This window comes from Mus caroli, unplaced genomic scaffold, assembly GCF_978045245.1.
Source record: "Mus caroli unplaced genomic scaffold, Mus_caroli_1 scaffold_12, whole genome shotgun sequence".
NCBI lineage: Eukaryota > Metazoa > Chordata > Mammalia > Rodentia > Muridae > Mus > Mus caroli.
Window position 1 is genome coordinate 25106674 of NW_028227267.1, and position 17104 is coordinate 25123777.

At 44.9% G+C, this 17104-nt stretch overlaps 1 protein-coding gene across 1 annotated transcript; it reads left to right on the top strand.

Moving 5' to 3' along the window:
• The first annotated feature begins 1120 nt into the window (after window positions 1–1120).
• On the top strand, window positions 1121–15536 carry Msmb (microseminoprotein beta). The gene is made up of 5 exons (XM_085829013.1): window positions 1121–1268; window positions 1526–1617; window positions 4163–4268; window positions 6835–6937; window positions 15407–15536. The coding sequence occupies exons 1-5, from the start codon at window positions 1121–1123 to the stop codon at window positions 15534–15536; spliced, it is 579 nt and encodes a 192-aa protein (XP_085685139.1).
• Window positions 15537–17104: the final 1568 nt, after the last annotated feature.

A 17104-nucleotide genomic window follows, 5' to 3' on the forward strand; every position in this document is an offset into this window, starting at 1 on the left:
AGCTACAGCAGGAGGCTGGGGTGTCCTACACAGCTCACAGTCTTTAAGATTCAGTTCTGGCTCCTTGCTGCCTTTGCTCTGTGACTCAGTTAAACAAGACTATCCACTTGCACGACCGCCTCAGCATAAAGGAGTTTTCTTTCCATCTAAGGAAGCAGGAATCCTGTCAATTGGCTGGGTGGGGGGACAAATTAATATAGAGGTTTTCAGCTAAAGTTTATGGAAGAAAAAAATGAATAAAACAGCAATGAATTTTAAGTCTTGGTGTTTGAAATATATTAAGGGTTTTATATAGGTTTCCCCTCTCTCTTTTGCTTCTTCTTCTTTTTTTTTTTTTTTTTTTGGAGGGGGTGTGTGTCTTTCTGTGTAGTCCATAGTCACCATGTATACCAGGAAGGCATCAAACTCAAGTGACCCCTGTCACTGCTCCCAGTGCTGGGATGAAATAAGTGATCCACCACATCAGGCTCTTCCTCTTTTTTCTTCTTTTCCTTTCTTTCCTTTTCCTTTCTTTTCTATGTCTTTCACTCCTTCCTTTTGGAAGAATTCACACTTTCTTTTTTTAATTAAGATTTATTTATTTATTTTATGTATATAAGTACACACTGTAGCTGTACAGATGGTTGTGAGCCTTCATCTGGTTGCTGGGAATTGAATTTAGGACCTCTGCTTGCTCCTCTCAACCCTGCTCGCTCTGGTCACCCTGCCCACCACAGCTAAGCCATCTCACCAGCCCCACACTTTCTTTTTGTTGGTTTTTTTTTTTTTTTTTTCCGACACAGGGTTTCACTTTGCTACTTTTCTACTATGACTTTATGTTTTTTATTGTTACACTGAAATTATTTCAGATGTTATGTTCCAAATTTTGATACTTTTTTAGCTTCATTTATCTAGGTATTTAAACACCCAAATCTATTTTATCTTTAAAATACATTTTCTATAATTACTTAATGGTCTTACTGTAAATTTTAACCTATGAGTCTTTAAAGAAAAAAAATTTTAATTATCTTCATACAGAATATGGCTTCCCATCACACTTTAAACAGCCAATCACTTTTCTAACACTGTTTGAGAAGCATAGGAAGAGAAGAACTGGAGTGGCAGGGACTTGGGAGAAGCCATGGGAGGTAGAGATGGCTTTCTCATGTCTCAAGGGGCAAGGAGGACCAGCACCTGGCACAACAGTCCTAGGCCTCCCAGAACAAGCCAGGGCAGTGCAAAAGAGTCGCTGCTGCTGCTGCCGCTGCGGAAAGCTCCCACTGTAGCCAGTGAGGAGGCTCCCAGCACAATCCTTCCTATACCCAGACCCGCAACCATCCACTCCCACAGGCAGCTCCAGCCCAGTGAACTCTGCTACATATGACCAGGGGTCACAGGAATGCCCAGCTGCACTGGGTTGGGTAGACATTTCAGGTGCTAAGGGGCACAAGAGCTGGGGCAGGAGAGCTGCTCCCACTGTGGAGAATAGTCTTCAGAGGGTACAGCAAGTGTGACTCTGGGCAGCGAGCTGTCTCCTCCTCCGTAGCTGACTACCCTCCAACGCACTGCAGCACTATCCGCTTAAAAGCCATTCTCCACAGAGACCCCCTCAGATTGAAGACCATGGCTGATTTTCTGGTAACACATCTATATTTGATCATAACTTATCTACTTTGTTTCTCCCTTGCCTTTTTATTCTTTCATCAGAAAGGATCCATTGCAGAAAGCATCTCTTCATGATTAAGCTTTTTTGAGTCATGGCCATGTAACCCAGGCTATGTTGCTGGGATGATCTTCAACTACTGGGTCTCTTGCTTCTGGAACTCTCTGGAGTTCTAGGATTAGAGGCAAGTGCTGTTAGACCTGAAAACGAACAAACAAAAAACCAATTCCACGACCGATTAACGGATGCTATATTTAGAAATGGCCAGCTGGCTGCCTCTCCCACAGTCAGGACTTCAGAGAGCAGCCCCTTGCTGGCTTTTGAGGTCCCTTTTATGGGGAAGGGCTAGAGATGATAGTAAACAGCTGTCCAGATAACTGCCTGTTAGCACCGGGATAGAAGCGTGAGGGATTCTGGACTCAAGGCTGCCCGGGGTAGATAAGTGCAAGAATACATCATGTGGAAAGGGAGGCATAAAGTTATCTGAGAAGACACATTTTTGTAAGGCAAAAAGGCATATGTCACAGGTTCAGGAGTTTAGCAAGGCAAAGGGTGGCCATACATCATAGGGTCACAAGTTCAGGAGCTATGAACTTGTGAAATGAAATGGTTTGCAGGCTACATTAGACTTGAAGCGTATTCTTCTTACAAGGTTTAAACAATGTACACCAACGTGGCTCCTTAACAACAATGTGGCTCCTGTTTTGGTTTTACAGCATCAACCACACAAATTCTGGCTTTATGTGTTACTGGGAATTGAATCCATGGTTCTGTGCTTTCTAAGCAAACTCTTAGACTCAGCTATTTCCCCAACCTCTAGCCATTTGGTGTGATATCAGTCCTCACTCCACCTTCTGTTTTAAAAGGACTCCAAGAGTACCACCCTAAACTGTGTGCATTTATTTAGCTCCTCTCAAAAAGATGACATGGGCAATTTGCTACTTGGGGACTGTGGATTCCAGACTCTCTTCAGAGCAGAGGGGTGGCTGGTCCTGGTGGTTCTGTATCCCAGTACCCACACCTAAAGTTCCTGGTCACATGGCCTTGGGTTCACTCTGACACTAAACTATGTTCCCAGTCACATCAGTCACATCTCCTGCAAACTCAGCTCTAGCAGGCTTCCTGCTCAATTTTGCTTGCCTCTGGGTTCATGTTAATGTTGTTGTTTTGGTTTTTGTTGTTTTGTTTTTGTTTTTGTTTTTCGAGACAGGGTTTCTCTGTGTAGCTCTGGCTGTCCTGGAACTCACTCTGTAGACCAGGTTGGCTTCAAACTCAGAGATCTGCCTGCCTCCGCCTCCCAAGTGCTGGGATTAAGGGTGTGGGCCACCCCCACCCAGATTCATGTAAATCTTTTATTCTTAATTTTGCCTCTTTACAAACCTTCCTAAGATTTTTCTTTTCTTTTTTTGTTGGGAGCAACCTTGCTTGAACATTTACTGCCTTAAGTGCTTGCTGGCATAAAGTCTTGGCCTCTGTGGCAAGGTACTAGTCCAGCTGAGTACAAATAGACATGGATCCTGAAGTCAGCGGAGAACAAATAGCTATAAATCTTGTGGGTTGATGCCTAATAACCCATTCTGCTCTGATCTTCCTGCTGAACTGTTTACCCAGTCAATATCCTGTACCCCACCCCCCTTCCTGCTCCTATGAGTCTATAACCTGTGTGAGAAAAATAAAAATTTGTCAGCTTGATCATCAGACTTGCTGTCCGTTCTTTGTGTTTCTTGTCCCCCATTCTCTTCCAGGTGCCCCTCAAGTCCCTGTTTGACTGTCCAGCGGGTCAGGACATTTTTTTTTAAAGATTTATTTATTTTATTTATATGAGTACACTGTCTTCAGACACACCAGAAAAGGGCATCCAATCCCATTATAAATGGTTGTGGCCACCATGTGGTTGCTGGGAATTGAACTCAGGTCCTCTGGAAGAGCAGTCAGTGAGTGCTCTTAACCACTGAGCCATCTCTCCATCCCAAGATTTTCCTCTTTATGTGACTAATTTATGCCTTAGTCTCTGATTGCTCTGCTGTGGTACCTGGCAGTTGCTCTTCACTCTGCTCTTCATGCCAGAGTTCAGCAGGGATCTTGTAGGACACTTAGTCAAGAATGACCTTCAAGAATTGCTGCTCAGGGGCTGGTGAGATGGCTCAGTGGGTAAGAGCACCTGGCTGCTCTTCCGAAGGTCCAGAGTTCAAATCCCAGCAACCACATGGTGGCTCACAACCATCCGCAACGAGATCTGGCGCCCTCTTCCAGAGTGTCTGAAGACAGCTACAGTGTACTTGCATATAATAAATAAATAAATCTTAAAAAAAAAAAAAAAGAATTGCTGCTCAGCCAGACGTGGTGGCGCACGCCTTTAATCCCAGCACTCGGGAGGCAGAGACAGGTGGATTTCTGAGTTTGAGGCCAGCCTGGTCTACAAAGTGAGTGCCAGGACAGCTAGGGCTACACAGAGAAACCCTGTCTCGAAAAAAAAAATTGCTGCTCATTCTTCACTCCTAACCTTTCTCTGCATTGCAGGAAGCTTGGCTGGGCAGCCTCTTATTCCTTGCTACCATGGTGATAGCATCCAAAGCAGTATGTTCTATTGAAAATCGTGAGATATTTCCAAATCAAATGTCTGATGGTAAGTCCTGGTTTTCCAGTATTTTAATGCCATTCCAGCCTGGTAGATACAAACTGTAGATATGACCTAGTATATAGGGCAGATGGAGAAGTTTTGGAATATACACTGGAATAGGGATTCAGGCAGATACAGAAATATTAAGAAAGTTCTCAATTCTAGCTGGATGAGATTGCCCAGAGAGCTTTGAAACTTAGCACAGTAAGCCCTCATTGAAGAACAGTTGAATGAGAATCTCTGGGGGCTGGAGTTGACCAGTAGACACTCTCTGACTTTCACATGCAGTCAGGGATGGGAAGCTGCATTCAAAACTCAATGTAATGAGCATTCCTGTAGTCTTGTTTAAATGCAGAGCATTCGTGTGTGTGTGTGTGTGTGTGTGTGTGTGTGTGCGTGTGCTATGAGTAGTCCTGGAGAGTCTCATACATACCAAACAAACACTTTAATACTGTACTGGTTTCATCCTGCTGCTACAGTGAAATGCCATAACCAAAACAAATTTAGGGGAGGGAAGGTCTTATTTGCATTTCACTCTTAGATCCATTGTCAAGAGAAGTCAGGTAGAAAAACTCAAGCAAAAACTTGAAAATGTTTCTCATTGGCATTAGTCTGTATCAAGTTGGCAGCTAAAACTAAGTATGACGAAGACCAGACCATATACCTTAGCCCAGGACAAGTCTAATTCATAGGATCTGTGCACACACACACACACACACACACACACACACACACACACACGAAAGGGTGGTGGTGTCCGGTGCAGCTCAGGAGAATGCTCATGCTGCCCTTCAAGTACACTTGGATCGAAGGCAGCAATCCTCACTCTGGATGGACATTTTTTTTTTTTTTTTTTTTGGTTTTTTTCGAGACAGGGTTTCTCTGTATAGCCCCTGGCTGTCCTGGAACTCACTTTGTAGACCAGGCTGGCCTCGAACTCAGAAATCCACCTGCCTCTGCCTCCCGAGTGCTGGGATTAAAGGCGTGCGCCACCACGCCCGGCTCTGGATGGACATTTTAAAAAATAAGGCAGAGGACTGGGGATGCGGTTCTCTTGGTAGAATGCTTGCTTAGTATGTGTGAGGTACTGCATTCAATCCTGGCACTGCAGAAAGCAATTGCGATGGCATTTCCTTGCAATCCCTGCACTCAGGAGGCAGAGACAGAACGGCTGAGAGTCCATTCAGGGCCTGGAGAGATGGCTTAGTGGTAAAGAGCACTGGATACTCTCATAGAGGGATCCAAGTTCAGTTCCCGGCCTGCACATGAGGGTCTTACAACACTTGGTAATTCCAGCTCCAGGGCGTCTGGTCTCTGTAGATACAATACAATCTTACACAAATACAGGAGAAACGTTCATATAAGTAAAATAAAAACAAGTAATTTTTAAAAAGCATATAGGGAGTTCAATACATGCTGTATGCCTCCCTTCCCACAAAAAATCCACAGTAAACCAGGCAGTGTGGGCTCCACCGAGAGATTCTGACCTTATTGTTCTTTGGTGGGGATCTGGCACACAAGGTTTGTTTGTTTATTCAGGTGCTGGAGATTGAATCTAGGGCTTTGTGCATCCTAAATACATGTTCTACCGCTAAGCTATACTCCAGTCCGTGGGTGATTTTTAAGTACCTACCATGCTTCACATGTGCACCTAGCATTGAGAATCACGGTCACAAAGCTATCCCAGCAGAGAAGTGAGGGGTTTATTTAGGACAACCAGAAAAAACAAGATGGGTCCCTGTTGCCAGTAACTCCCTAATTTCTAAGAGGTTAAAAAGGAAGGTCCTATTTATTCTCCAATGTCTGTGCTGAAATAGAATCTAGAAGAATTTAAGTTTGCTTAAGAAACATTATCAGGGCCGGGCGTGGTGGCGCACGCCTTTAATCCCAGCACTCGGGAGGCAGAGGCAGGCGGATTTCTGAGTTCGAGGCCAACCTGGTCTACAAAGTGAGTTCCAGGTCAGCCAGAGCTACACAGAGAAACCCTGTCTCGAAAAATCAAAAACAAACAAACAAAAAAAAAAAGAAACATTATCAGGGGCTGGAGAGATGGCTCAGAGGACTGCTCTTCCAGAGGTCCTAAGTTCAATTCCCAGCAACCACATGGTGGCTCACAACCATCTGTAATGGGATCCAATGCCCTCTTCTGGTGTGTCTGAAGACAGCTACAGTGTACTCAAATACATAAAATAAATAAATCTTAAAAAAAAAAAAGAAACATTATCAGAATTCTAGGCATGGTATCTCATGCCTATTACTCCCAGCAGAGCCAGTTGACTCTTATGAGTTTGAGGTCAATCTGGTCTACACAGTGTTTCAGGCTACCCAAGGCTAGCAACATCTTGTCTCAAGATAGATAGATAGATAGATAGATAGATAGATAGATAGATAGATAAATAAATGTTATCAGAGGCAAGGACCACAGGACTGTAGTGTGCAGGACTCTAGCCCTTTTGAATACAAAAGCATTGATTGTTTCTGATACCTTTACAATTGCCTACAGTCACATGCCAGCCGCTCTGACTGACAAACTTTGGTCTTGTTGTGTGACTCTGGGATTTGCATCCTTTAGACTGCATGGATGCTGATGGTAACAAGCATTTCCTCAACACTCCCTGGAAGAAGAACTGCACGTGGTGTTCATGTGACAAAACCTCAATCACCTGCTGTACCAAGTAAGTCTCGACAGCTGGCTGGGCCATCCCAGAGAGCTACTCTTGAGGGCTTCTGCTTCGTTTGGTTTAGCTTAGTTTTATGTTGGGTTTTGAAACAAAGTCTTCTTAGGTGGCTCTGCCATCAAACTCCAGGACTCAAGTGATCTTGCTATTTCTGTCTGTAATGTGTGCACTGTATGAAAAGCATAGACAGACAAGTTTGTGTTTTATCCATATGAATTTATTGAATAACAGCAAATTACATTTATTTATCTGTGTGTATGTGACTGTGTGCATGTGTGTGTGTGTGTTTGGTTTTGGGGATATGATCTTGTATGTGACTGTGTGCGTGTGTGTGTGTTTGGGGATATGATCTACGATTTACCAAGCAGATAGCTAGTCACTGGCAAACGGATTTTTTTCTTTTTATTTATTTACTTTAAACTCCACATTTTACTCCTCTCCCTGTCCACACCCATACCACATCCTGTATCTGCTCCCTGCCCCACTGTCTTCACAGGATGTCCCCACCCCCACCAGACCTCCCCATTCCCTGGGACCTCCAGTTTCTTGAGGGTTAGATGCATCTTCTCTGACTGAACCCAGACCTGGCATTCCTCTGCTGTATATGTGTTGGGGGCCTCATATCAGCTGGTGTATGCTGCCTGGTTGGTGGTCCAGTATCTGAGAGATCTCAGGGGTCCAGGTTTATTGAGACTGCTGGTCCTCCTACAGGGTTGCCCTTCTTTTCAGCTTCTTCCAGCTTTTCCCTAATTCAACCACAGGGGTCAGCAGCTTCTGTCCATTGATTGGGTGCAAATATCTGCCTCTGACTCTTTCAGCTGCTTTTTGGGTCTTTTAGAGAGCACTCATGCTTGGTCCCTTTTTGCGAGTGCTCCATAGCCTCAGTAATAGTGTCAAGACTTGGGGCGCAAACAGATTTTTTTTTTTAAATTCCAACTTTAATTACTACCATTAACTATCAGATCACACAGGAAAAATCTATGCATGTAGATTATGATTTGACCATAAAAGCTGGCAAGGCAGCAGAGTGGGAAGTGTTGACAAGGAGTTGAAGGCAGGCAGGCAGAAATATGATAGAGATGCAAAGAGAATCTGTTGGAGGTGCAGCTAGAGTGGAACTTCAGGGTCAAGCTGAGCCGCCCAGCTGAGGAGCTAGACTACAGAAGCCATGCGGCTAAACAGAACTGGTGGAGATGGACCGATGTTGGTCCATGGGTGGTCAGCTGCCTTAGCAGCAGGGGCTGAGACAAGCTGATGCCCCTGGATGGTCAAGCGTTCTCTTTCAGCCCTCCCCACCCGACAAACATTATTAGTGTGTGCACATATGTGTGTGCTATAGAGGGAGTGGTGTCCGTAGAGTCAGAGAACGACTCTCCAGAGTAGCTCTCTCTCCACGTTTTGTGAGCCCCTGGGATAGAATCCTTTTCATTTTTAAGTTGTTCAGCGGAGTGCATCTTGTGGGTGGTGTTGCTTACACAAGCCATCCTGTCCCTTCCTCTGACCATAAAGTAAATAAAACGTGGCTTATGACATGGATTCTTCCACGGCAAGGCACGACGGCCTCAGAAGCACTGTGTTGTGTAATGCGGACTAACTTAGAGCAGGGCACAGCTTGCTCTCACACTGGGACTATAGGAGTGCCACTGTGCCAATGGTTTTGTTTGTTTGTTTTGAGAAAAGGTCTTGAGTATCCCTGGCTGGCCTCAAAATTATTTTGTAATTGGGAGGATCTTAAACTCCTAATCTTTCATCTCCCAAACACTGGGACTTCAGGCATGGGTCACCATAACATTGTTTTATGCAGTGCTGGCGATCGAACTCAGGGCTTCATGCATGCTGGCAGGCACTCTACCAACTGAGTTACAGCACTACATACTTTTACATTTTAGTGGGGAGGGCACAGGAGGGTGTGCATATTTTCGATGTGGAAGTTAAGGCCAGGGTGGGTCCGGGATTGTGCACATGGTTTCTGCTGGATTGTTGTGGATGCTAACGGTCTTTGAATAAATGGACGACAAAGTACCTGCAGCTGAGGCCACACCAGGCTCTCCACTTCCAGCCCCCCAAGCTTCTGACAGCTTCTGTTGGTCGTCTTTGGCCAGCTGAGTCTTGCATGAATAGAAATGGTTCCCCTTTTGTCTTAGCAGTGCTGGCGTTAAACCCAGGGTCTCACTCTGGGATTATGCCAACTCAGCAGAGGCACTGTGTAAAGTAGCACTTTCAGAACTTGCCTCTGGATCTGAACTCTACCAAGTACCTTGGACAGACATAGAACTTTAAGCAGAGTGCTTGAGTTCTGCTAAACTTACGTGTCTCAAAAGTTCTGCCTGCATGTACTAAGCATGCCTCAGGGTAAATGTGGAGTCAATCAAGAGGAACATCCAACTGAGAAGTAGGCTGACAGACTACCTGGCAGGCTCCCAGGTATTGAACTGGCTGGCTCCCACGTGTCACAGCTGAATTCTGATTATTTTGTGTGTGTGTGTGTGTGTCTTCAGATATCTAACCTTGTCTGTGACCCTAGAGTGTGGTTGAAATTCTACAGGTTAAGGACTGGTGAACCATTCCTCCCTCAAATGGCAAACAGATCTCTACAGTGACTAGGTGTCCCCAGATCATCAGCACTGCCATCACAGAATGTTGACACAACCTCTGTGGTTACCAATGGGTCCAGGGTAGAAAAGAGTGAGGTTGATCTTGATGGTCAAATGGGATGAATCTGATGCTGGAGTCAGAGCACCTTGAGTCTGACTCTCATTCCCTCTTATAGTAAGCTGTGTGTGCCAGAGTAAGGTTTAAATCTCTTGTTCTCAGTTCCAACTTGCAATGAGAACTAAGTGAGATTCTGAACACAAATTCATCAACCCAATAGGTATTTTAGGTCTTCTCTTTGCTTGGCCTATACAGTGAGTCTGAGAGTGGCGGGGACTTGGTGGAGGCTCAAATGCCCTTTTCTCTTTTCCTTCTGTAACACCTGTCCCATCTGGCACTGTGCCACCCTGTGGAAATGTGCCTATTTGTTAGTTCTGTTCCAAACTAGCTCCTGTCCAATCTCTGTGCCAGCTGTTCTTATAAACTTCATTTTTCTATACAGTATGCAGATTTGGATTAAGCTTTCTGTGTGGGAAATTTCTGGACCCTTTGCATCTTTTATGGATGCCACCTAGATCTGGAGATGTCCAAGGACTGGAAGCCTAGGCAGAGGGGCCCAGGGGAGAGCATGGGAGATAGCTGGCCTTTGTTGCTCTTTCCAGGCCCAGGTTCCTGGAGTGGAATGTGAGAAGCAAGGGGGTCATCAAGACTCCAGTTTTGGATCTGCTGAAATCTGTATCTTCCCTTCCCCATCTCCTGTCAGTTTCTTCTACAGTATTCAGTCTGGCTTGCATTACAATATGCATCCATGGGCTGAAGACATGGCTCTTCCAAGGGACCCAAGTTTCGTTCCCAGCACCCATGTTAGGTGCTCACAACCCTTTGTAGCTCTAGTTCTGAGGATCCTACACACTCTTCTGGCCTCTACCAGCACCTGCATACATGTGGCATAGACATACACACACATAAAATAAGCATTCAGTAGCACACCCTTTGCCATAGCAACATGTACCTGTACACCAGTGCAGAAATCTATTTCCTAATGGAAACTTGTAAAAATAATGGCCATCTATTTCAAGCACTGCTCTACTCTTAAACCTTAGACACTGATGGCATTAATTGACCGAGTGTGTGTGTGTGTGTGCGCTCGTGCATTCGTACATGCATGTGCTATGGCATGTGTGTATAGATCAGGGCACAATTGAAATCAGGTCATTAGGCTTGGCAGCAAGGATCTTTGCCCACTGAGTCATCTCACCAGCCCACTTAAAAAAAGTTTTTTCTTTCTTTCTTTCTGTAGTACAAAATATATTACATTGAATTTTTCATTAAAATGATTTTCAATGGAACTCCTCAAGGAAGCAACATGGATTTCTAATATTGCACAGGCATCACTACTCTTTCCAACACTCCCAAAGAGCCCAACTAAAACTGTTTCCATTAAGCACGGCTCTTCATCCCTCCACCCTGCCCCTGGTCACCTCCACTCTGCATTCTGTCCGTGGATCTGCCTATTCTGGATCGGCCCTGTAATCACAAGGCATTTCTCTGTCTGGCTAATTGCTTTTAGCAAGTTTTTCAAGGTCGGTCCACGTTGTAGCATATGAATGAATTAATTCCTTTTACAAGGAATGATACTCTACAGGGTTGTAGGGTCCCGCTTTGTTTACTCTTTCACACACTGATCAATACTTCTTACTTTTTTTTTTTTTTTTTTTTTTTTTTTTTGGTTTTTTCGAGACAGGGTTTCTCTGTATAGTCCTGGCTGTCCTAGAACTCACTTTGTAGACCAGGCTGGCCTCGAACTCAGAAATCCGCCTGCCTCTGCCTCCCAAGTGCTGGGATTAAAGGCGTGCGCCACCACGCCCGGCTTACTTCTTACTTTTTATTGCTAGTGAAAAACATTGATGTCCTGAACCTTCACATATGTTGGAAGATGCTTTGCAGTAAATTTTGAGACAGAGGACTAGGAGTAGGAACCAATTTGCAAGTGGTTCTGCTTGGACACAAATCTCTTTGGCAAGTTTTCTAGAGACATTTCTTAAGGGGCCTTTTCTGGCCGGCTGGTGATACCCTCTGCCTCTAAAAAGTCTGCACAGGGCTTCTCTGGGATGGGTGGGCCCTCCGAGAGAGCTGAGATCCATGCAGTTACCACAGGTCCCACAGCAGGAAGAATGCACAGATGATGTTGCTGTTGTGACAGAATCTTAGGAAACAGCACCCGTTGTGTCCTAATTTGTTCTCTTAGCTTCCTGTTAAAGGGAACTTCGGTTGGAATGAGATGGCCCATGGCTTCAACATCCAGTCTCTCTGCTTCGGCAATAATTTATTAGTGAGCCAATTATGCGATCTCCTTTGTAACCAATCACAGGCTTTTCCACTTGTGCTCAAGGTCCCCAAAATAACAACTCTGAGACTTAAATTATTTATGATTCAATGCTTAGGCTATAAGTTTGGGCTTGTTTCTGATAGCTCATACATGAACTAATCCATTAAACTAGTCTAAGTTCTGCCATGTGGCTACTTACCTCTCCTTCAGATTCATGCTACCTGCTTCCTCAGCATTTGGGGCAAATCTCCTCTCCTGCCTGACTTTATCCCAGAAATCCTCTCTCACTATCAGAACTCCCACCTCCCTACTTCCTGCCTTAGCTGATAGGCCATGAGTCTTTTATTGACAGGTGATGTCCCCACACATTGCACAAAAGATTCTCTCAAAAGACACTTCATTCTTTCTCTCTCTTTTTTTTTTTTTTTGGTTTTTTGAGATGGTTTCTCTGTGTAGCCCTGGCTGTCCTGGCACTCACTTCGTAGACCAGGCTGGACTCGAACTCAGAAATCCGCCTGCCTCTGCCTCCCGAGTGCTGGGATTAAAGGCATGCGCCACCACGCCCAGCTTCATTCTTTCTTTTAACAAAACCAAACAAGATGTTGGTCCACTCACTTCTGACTCCTCAACTCTGCTGACATCAGAACTTTTGCATGGTCACTTGTCTCAGGCAGTCTGCACCTCATCCCTGCTTCTTGCGCGTGCCCGACTTGTCAGCAAGATCCTTGCAACAGGATCCTTCTGCACACGTTTATTGGGAGAGCTGGATTGCAGAGGCGAAGAGACCCCAAGCCCAGAACTGGTGCTGCTTATATAGGCCTAGGAGAGGCATGTCTCACACCCGGATTGGTTATGCATGGGTTATGCTTACCACCTCATTTGCATGCCTCACATCTGATTGGTTAACTTGTCTCTCATCTGATTGGTTAATTCTCAAAACCTCATCTTGGCAAAAAAACTTTACTGCCTATGTATGCGTGGTGGCCAGTGGTAGCCAGCGCCACCCTGCAAGGGCACATGTGGCTTCCCACATCTGCTTCCTTGGCTGTCTCCTTCCCTGAAACAGCCCCCTCTTCCTCCACAGTGTGTGGCAGACTGATTTCCCTTAGCAAAGATGTCTCACTGTGGGATGCAGAGCCATCATCCTTGTCTCTGCCCTCCTCCCAATACCATGGTCACTAATCTCTGGTGGGCGTTTGAGAAGGAATGTACAGTTTATGTTGTGTATGAAGCATGCCTGGATACCCACAGGCTCTCTAAGAATTGCCTATTTGCTTTTTTTTTTTTTTTTTTTTTTTGTGGATTGACATGAAGATCTGTTTCAGATCTCTCATACTCAGAGAAGGGAGGGAACATTTTTTAATGAATCTATCTGTCTTGCTGCTTATTTGTCTCATGAGACTCATTGAAAATGTAACTGTTACTGTTAGCCTCAAACTGTGTCTGTGCTCCCAGCTCAAAATATTTGGAGGGACCTTGCTAGTCAATCCGGGAACCTTGTAATGACAGAACTAGCCCGATGCACTTCAGACTAGGGTGAGGGTGTCAGGCATTTTGGTTTATTAGTGGCTCTATCAATAAGATGAGTAATCTTTGCACTGTTTCAGTATCTTCTATCTGGAGAAGAAGGGGTGACATAAACAACTCCTAGCATTCTCGGTCTCTAACATGGAAAGGTTTTCCCCACTGAGGCTGTTAGCTCTTGCTTGTGGGCTGTTTCCCTAGTACAGGGACCAATGGCTGCAAACTGCTTGTTTTCATTAAATAGAGACACAAACCCAACATGCCAACCCTGGGAGTGGGAGGAAGGGATGCTGGAGAAATGGCCCTGGGAAGCCAGCTGGGCAGGCCATCTCCCCAGAGCAGCAAGAGGGAGCTGTCCCAGCAACTCAGCGTCCATCTTAGCAGCACAAAGCCTGGCAGCCTGGTGGGCCTCTGGAGTCAGTGGGGTGAAAGAGCTCCCTGAGCAGGGGAAGGGTAAGGGCTGCCATCTTTATGGATTCACCTTTGGAACTGATAATAATTTATTTCTCTTTCTTTTTTATACATTTTTTCTTTTACAACTACATGTCAAACTTACTTTGCAAATTAAATTAGATTTAAAAGATTTTTTGAAACACATCTCATCATATACTATATACTCAGACTGCCCTTGATCTAGCAAATGTCCTGCTTCTTCCTCTCAAGTGCTGGGATTAGAGGTGTGCACCACCATTACTGCTTATAGTACTATTTGGTGCTCTGTTTTTTAACCCAATTAATATTTCTGCATTAGTAGCATCTAGCTCATCAAATGTCTTAAAAATGTTATATACTACAAGTAGTCTGCTGTTAGCTTTACAAAGAATCAAACCAGAAGATTACATGTCTCTGGGGCCTGTCTCTCTCTCTCACAGGACAATGTTCCCATGGGTTTGGGCCATGTAGGCTTGGGTTGAGTGTCCAGTGTCCTGGTAAATTGTGAAACAACTTCCTGCCAGTGTCTCTCTGCATGGCCAGGGAGGGCTGCAAATTCTGATGTTCTTGGAACCAGAAGTCCTTTTCCTTTTGGATAAAATTCTGGGTCTTTTTTTGTTACACAGGGCATTGAAATGGCTGCTTTTATACACTTTAGCCAGAGCAGTTTATTTATTCTTTGGTCTTTAGGAAAATATTTATTATTTATTTATGCGTATTGTCTATGTGGATGTCTACGCACAGAGATGCAATTACCCATGAAAGCCAGAAGGTATTGACTCCCTGGAGCTGGAGTTAGAGGTATCCTCAGGTGCTGAGAGCCAAACTCCCATTCTTTGAAAGAATAGAAATTGCTTTTAACCATGGACTACATTTCTCTAGCCTGTAGCTTTGCTTTCTGAGACAAGGTTTCTCATAGCCTAGACTGGCCTCATGATCATTGTGTAGCAGAGCCTAGTCTTAAACTTCTTATCTTTCTGCCTTTACCTCCAAGTGCTGTAATTATTGCTGCATGCCACCATGTCCTAAACCTATAGATGGGCTTTGAGGGCAATGACTCCTAAAATCATGTGCCCCTGCATGTGCAGGTGGGTTTTCCCAGGATGCTTTGTTTCTAGTATCTTCTCCCTGGGATCCATGACCCTGGTCTTGGATGGCTCTCTGCCCCTGTTTGTTGGGTGAGCTCTTCTTCTAACTAGATACCACACAGGGCTGGGACAACCCTTCTCTTCCCACAGTCTAGCACCATTATCGATGACCACTCCCTAGACAGGGAGGGTTGGGAAGACAAGGTTAGTACAAACTTTCCTGTCCCAGAGTGGCCTAGCCCTGCCTCTGGCCTGTTAGAACTTCCCAGTGTCCTTCAGTGCATTCAGGGTAGAATGTAGGACCCTTGTTAGGGATGGTCTCTGTGACTCAAACTGTGGCACAAACAGGTACAAATGCCTAATATGTACATTTTAGGCTTCTAGCCAAGTGATGCCCTTACATTCCAGGAGACAGGAATGTGTGTAGTCTGCTTCTTGCACAGAGCAGTAGGGCTGGGTGAATGTTTCCTCCCTTCCTAACATGTCTTGTCTCATTGACAGCGCTACTAAGCCTTTGAGCTATGACAAAGACAACTGTGTCGTACAATTCCACTCAGAGAACTGCACCTACAGTGTGGTGGATCGGAAGAACCCAGGAAAGACCTGTCGAGTTGACAGCTGGACAGTGTAAATGTGCTTCGTGTGGGCCCAAAAGTGGAGCAACATTTGAACCTTATATGATTTAAATTTACCAATCATATGCTTGCAAGGAGGTGGCCTGTAATCCCAGCACTCGGAAGGCAGAGGCAGCATATCTTGAAAAACTCAAATAAATAAAAAAACAAATAAGTAAACAAGTTTGCCAACCATATTTGTATTAACTTAATGCATGTTATACAACCAAACAAATCAACCCAACAATACCAGGTACCAGTTACAGCATCTTTCCTGAGCTCCAACGGGTGTCATGCACGTGTGCTTTCCTATGGGGTCCACATCCATTTCCACCACTTCTACAAATAAGGCTCTTCTGCCTGCATCTTGTTTCTGGTTTAGGCTAGAGAAGTGGTTCAGCGGTTAAGAGCACCGACAGCTCTTCCAGAAGTTCTGAGTTCAATTCCCAGCAACCACATGGTGGCTGGGAACCATCTGTTTCTGCTTTACAATGGGAGAAAGCATGTGTGTTCATGATGAAACCAGACTTCTTCTTTGTCCCTGGTACCCTCATTTATCCTTCCTTCCACTTACTTAGGTACCCCCTCTCTATCGAGTCCCCACATCACACTGTGTTTGCAAAAGGTTAGAACAGGTTAGAGATACTGGAGAAGGGGCTCTCTAGACCTCATGCAGTCTGACAGGGAACTCAGAAGCTGGACTTCTGTGGGTGGTGGGGCCTAGCTCTAGGGTCAGTTAGGTGTGGCATACAGACCACCTAAAATACACTGACTTGAAAGTGTAACATTAATTCTGACATTTATTTACTCAATATTTTAAAAAATGTAGCATGTTTTTCCTAAGTTATAAAGCCCATCAGCCTTGTCTTAGTCACTGTTTTACTGCTGTGAAGAGACACCATGACCATGGCAACTCTTTTTTTAAAGATTTATTTATTTATTATATGTAAGTACACTGTAGCTGTCTTCAGACACTCCAGAAGAGGGCACCAGATCTCATTGCGGATGGTTGTGAGCCACCATGTGGTTGCTGGGATTTGAACTCTGGACCTTCGGAAGAGCAGTCGGGTGCTCTTAACCACTGAGCCATCTCACCAGTCCCGGCAACTCTTACAAAAGGAAGCATTTGCCTGGGCCTTCTTTACCGTTTCAGAGACTTAGTCCATTATCAGCATGGCATAGAGCAGGGTGGCCTGCAGGCAGAAGTAGCTCAGAGTACTACACCCAGATCCACAGGCAGCAGAAAGAAAGAGTGAGTCACTAAGCCTGGCTTGGACTTCTGAAGCCTCAAAGCCAACCCCCAGTGATATACTTCCTCCCCAAGAGCCACACCCACCCCAACAAGGACACTCACCTCAGTAGAGCCATTTTCTCAACAGTAAGCATTCAAACACGTGAGCCCGACAGGGCCATTCCTACTCAAACCACCGCAAACCCCAGAGGGGGAAAAAAGTTTATTTTCTTTATTTGCATGACTTTTTTTTTTTTGCCTGCATATATACATTTGTACCGTGTGCACGCCTGGTGCCCTTGGAGGTCAGAAGGCACTGTAACCAGGAGGTATGGGTGGTTGTGAGCCATCGTG

What these genes read in the sequence shown, in the direction of transcription:
- Msmb (XM_085829013.1), top strand. Translation starts at nt 1,121, where the DNA reads ATGGGAGGTAGAGATGGCTTTCTCATGTCTCAAGGGGCAAGGAGGACC. An exon ending in GAAAGCTCCCACTGTAGCCA is followed by an intron (nt 1,269 to 1,525) that starts GTGAGGAGGCTC and finishes CCTCCTCCGTAG; the next exon opens with CTGACTACCCTCCAACGCAC. An exon ending in TCAATCACCTGCTGTACCAA is followed by an intron (nt 6,938 to 15,406) that starts GTAAGTCTCGAC and finishes TCTCATTGACAG; the next exon opens with CGCTACTAAGCCTTTGAGCT.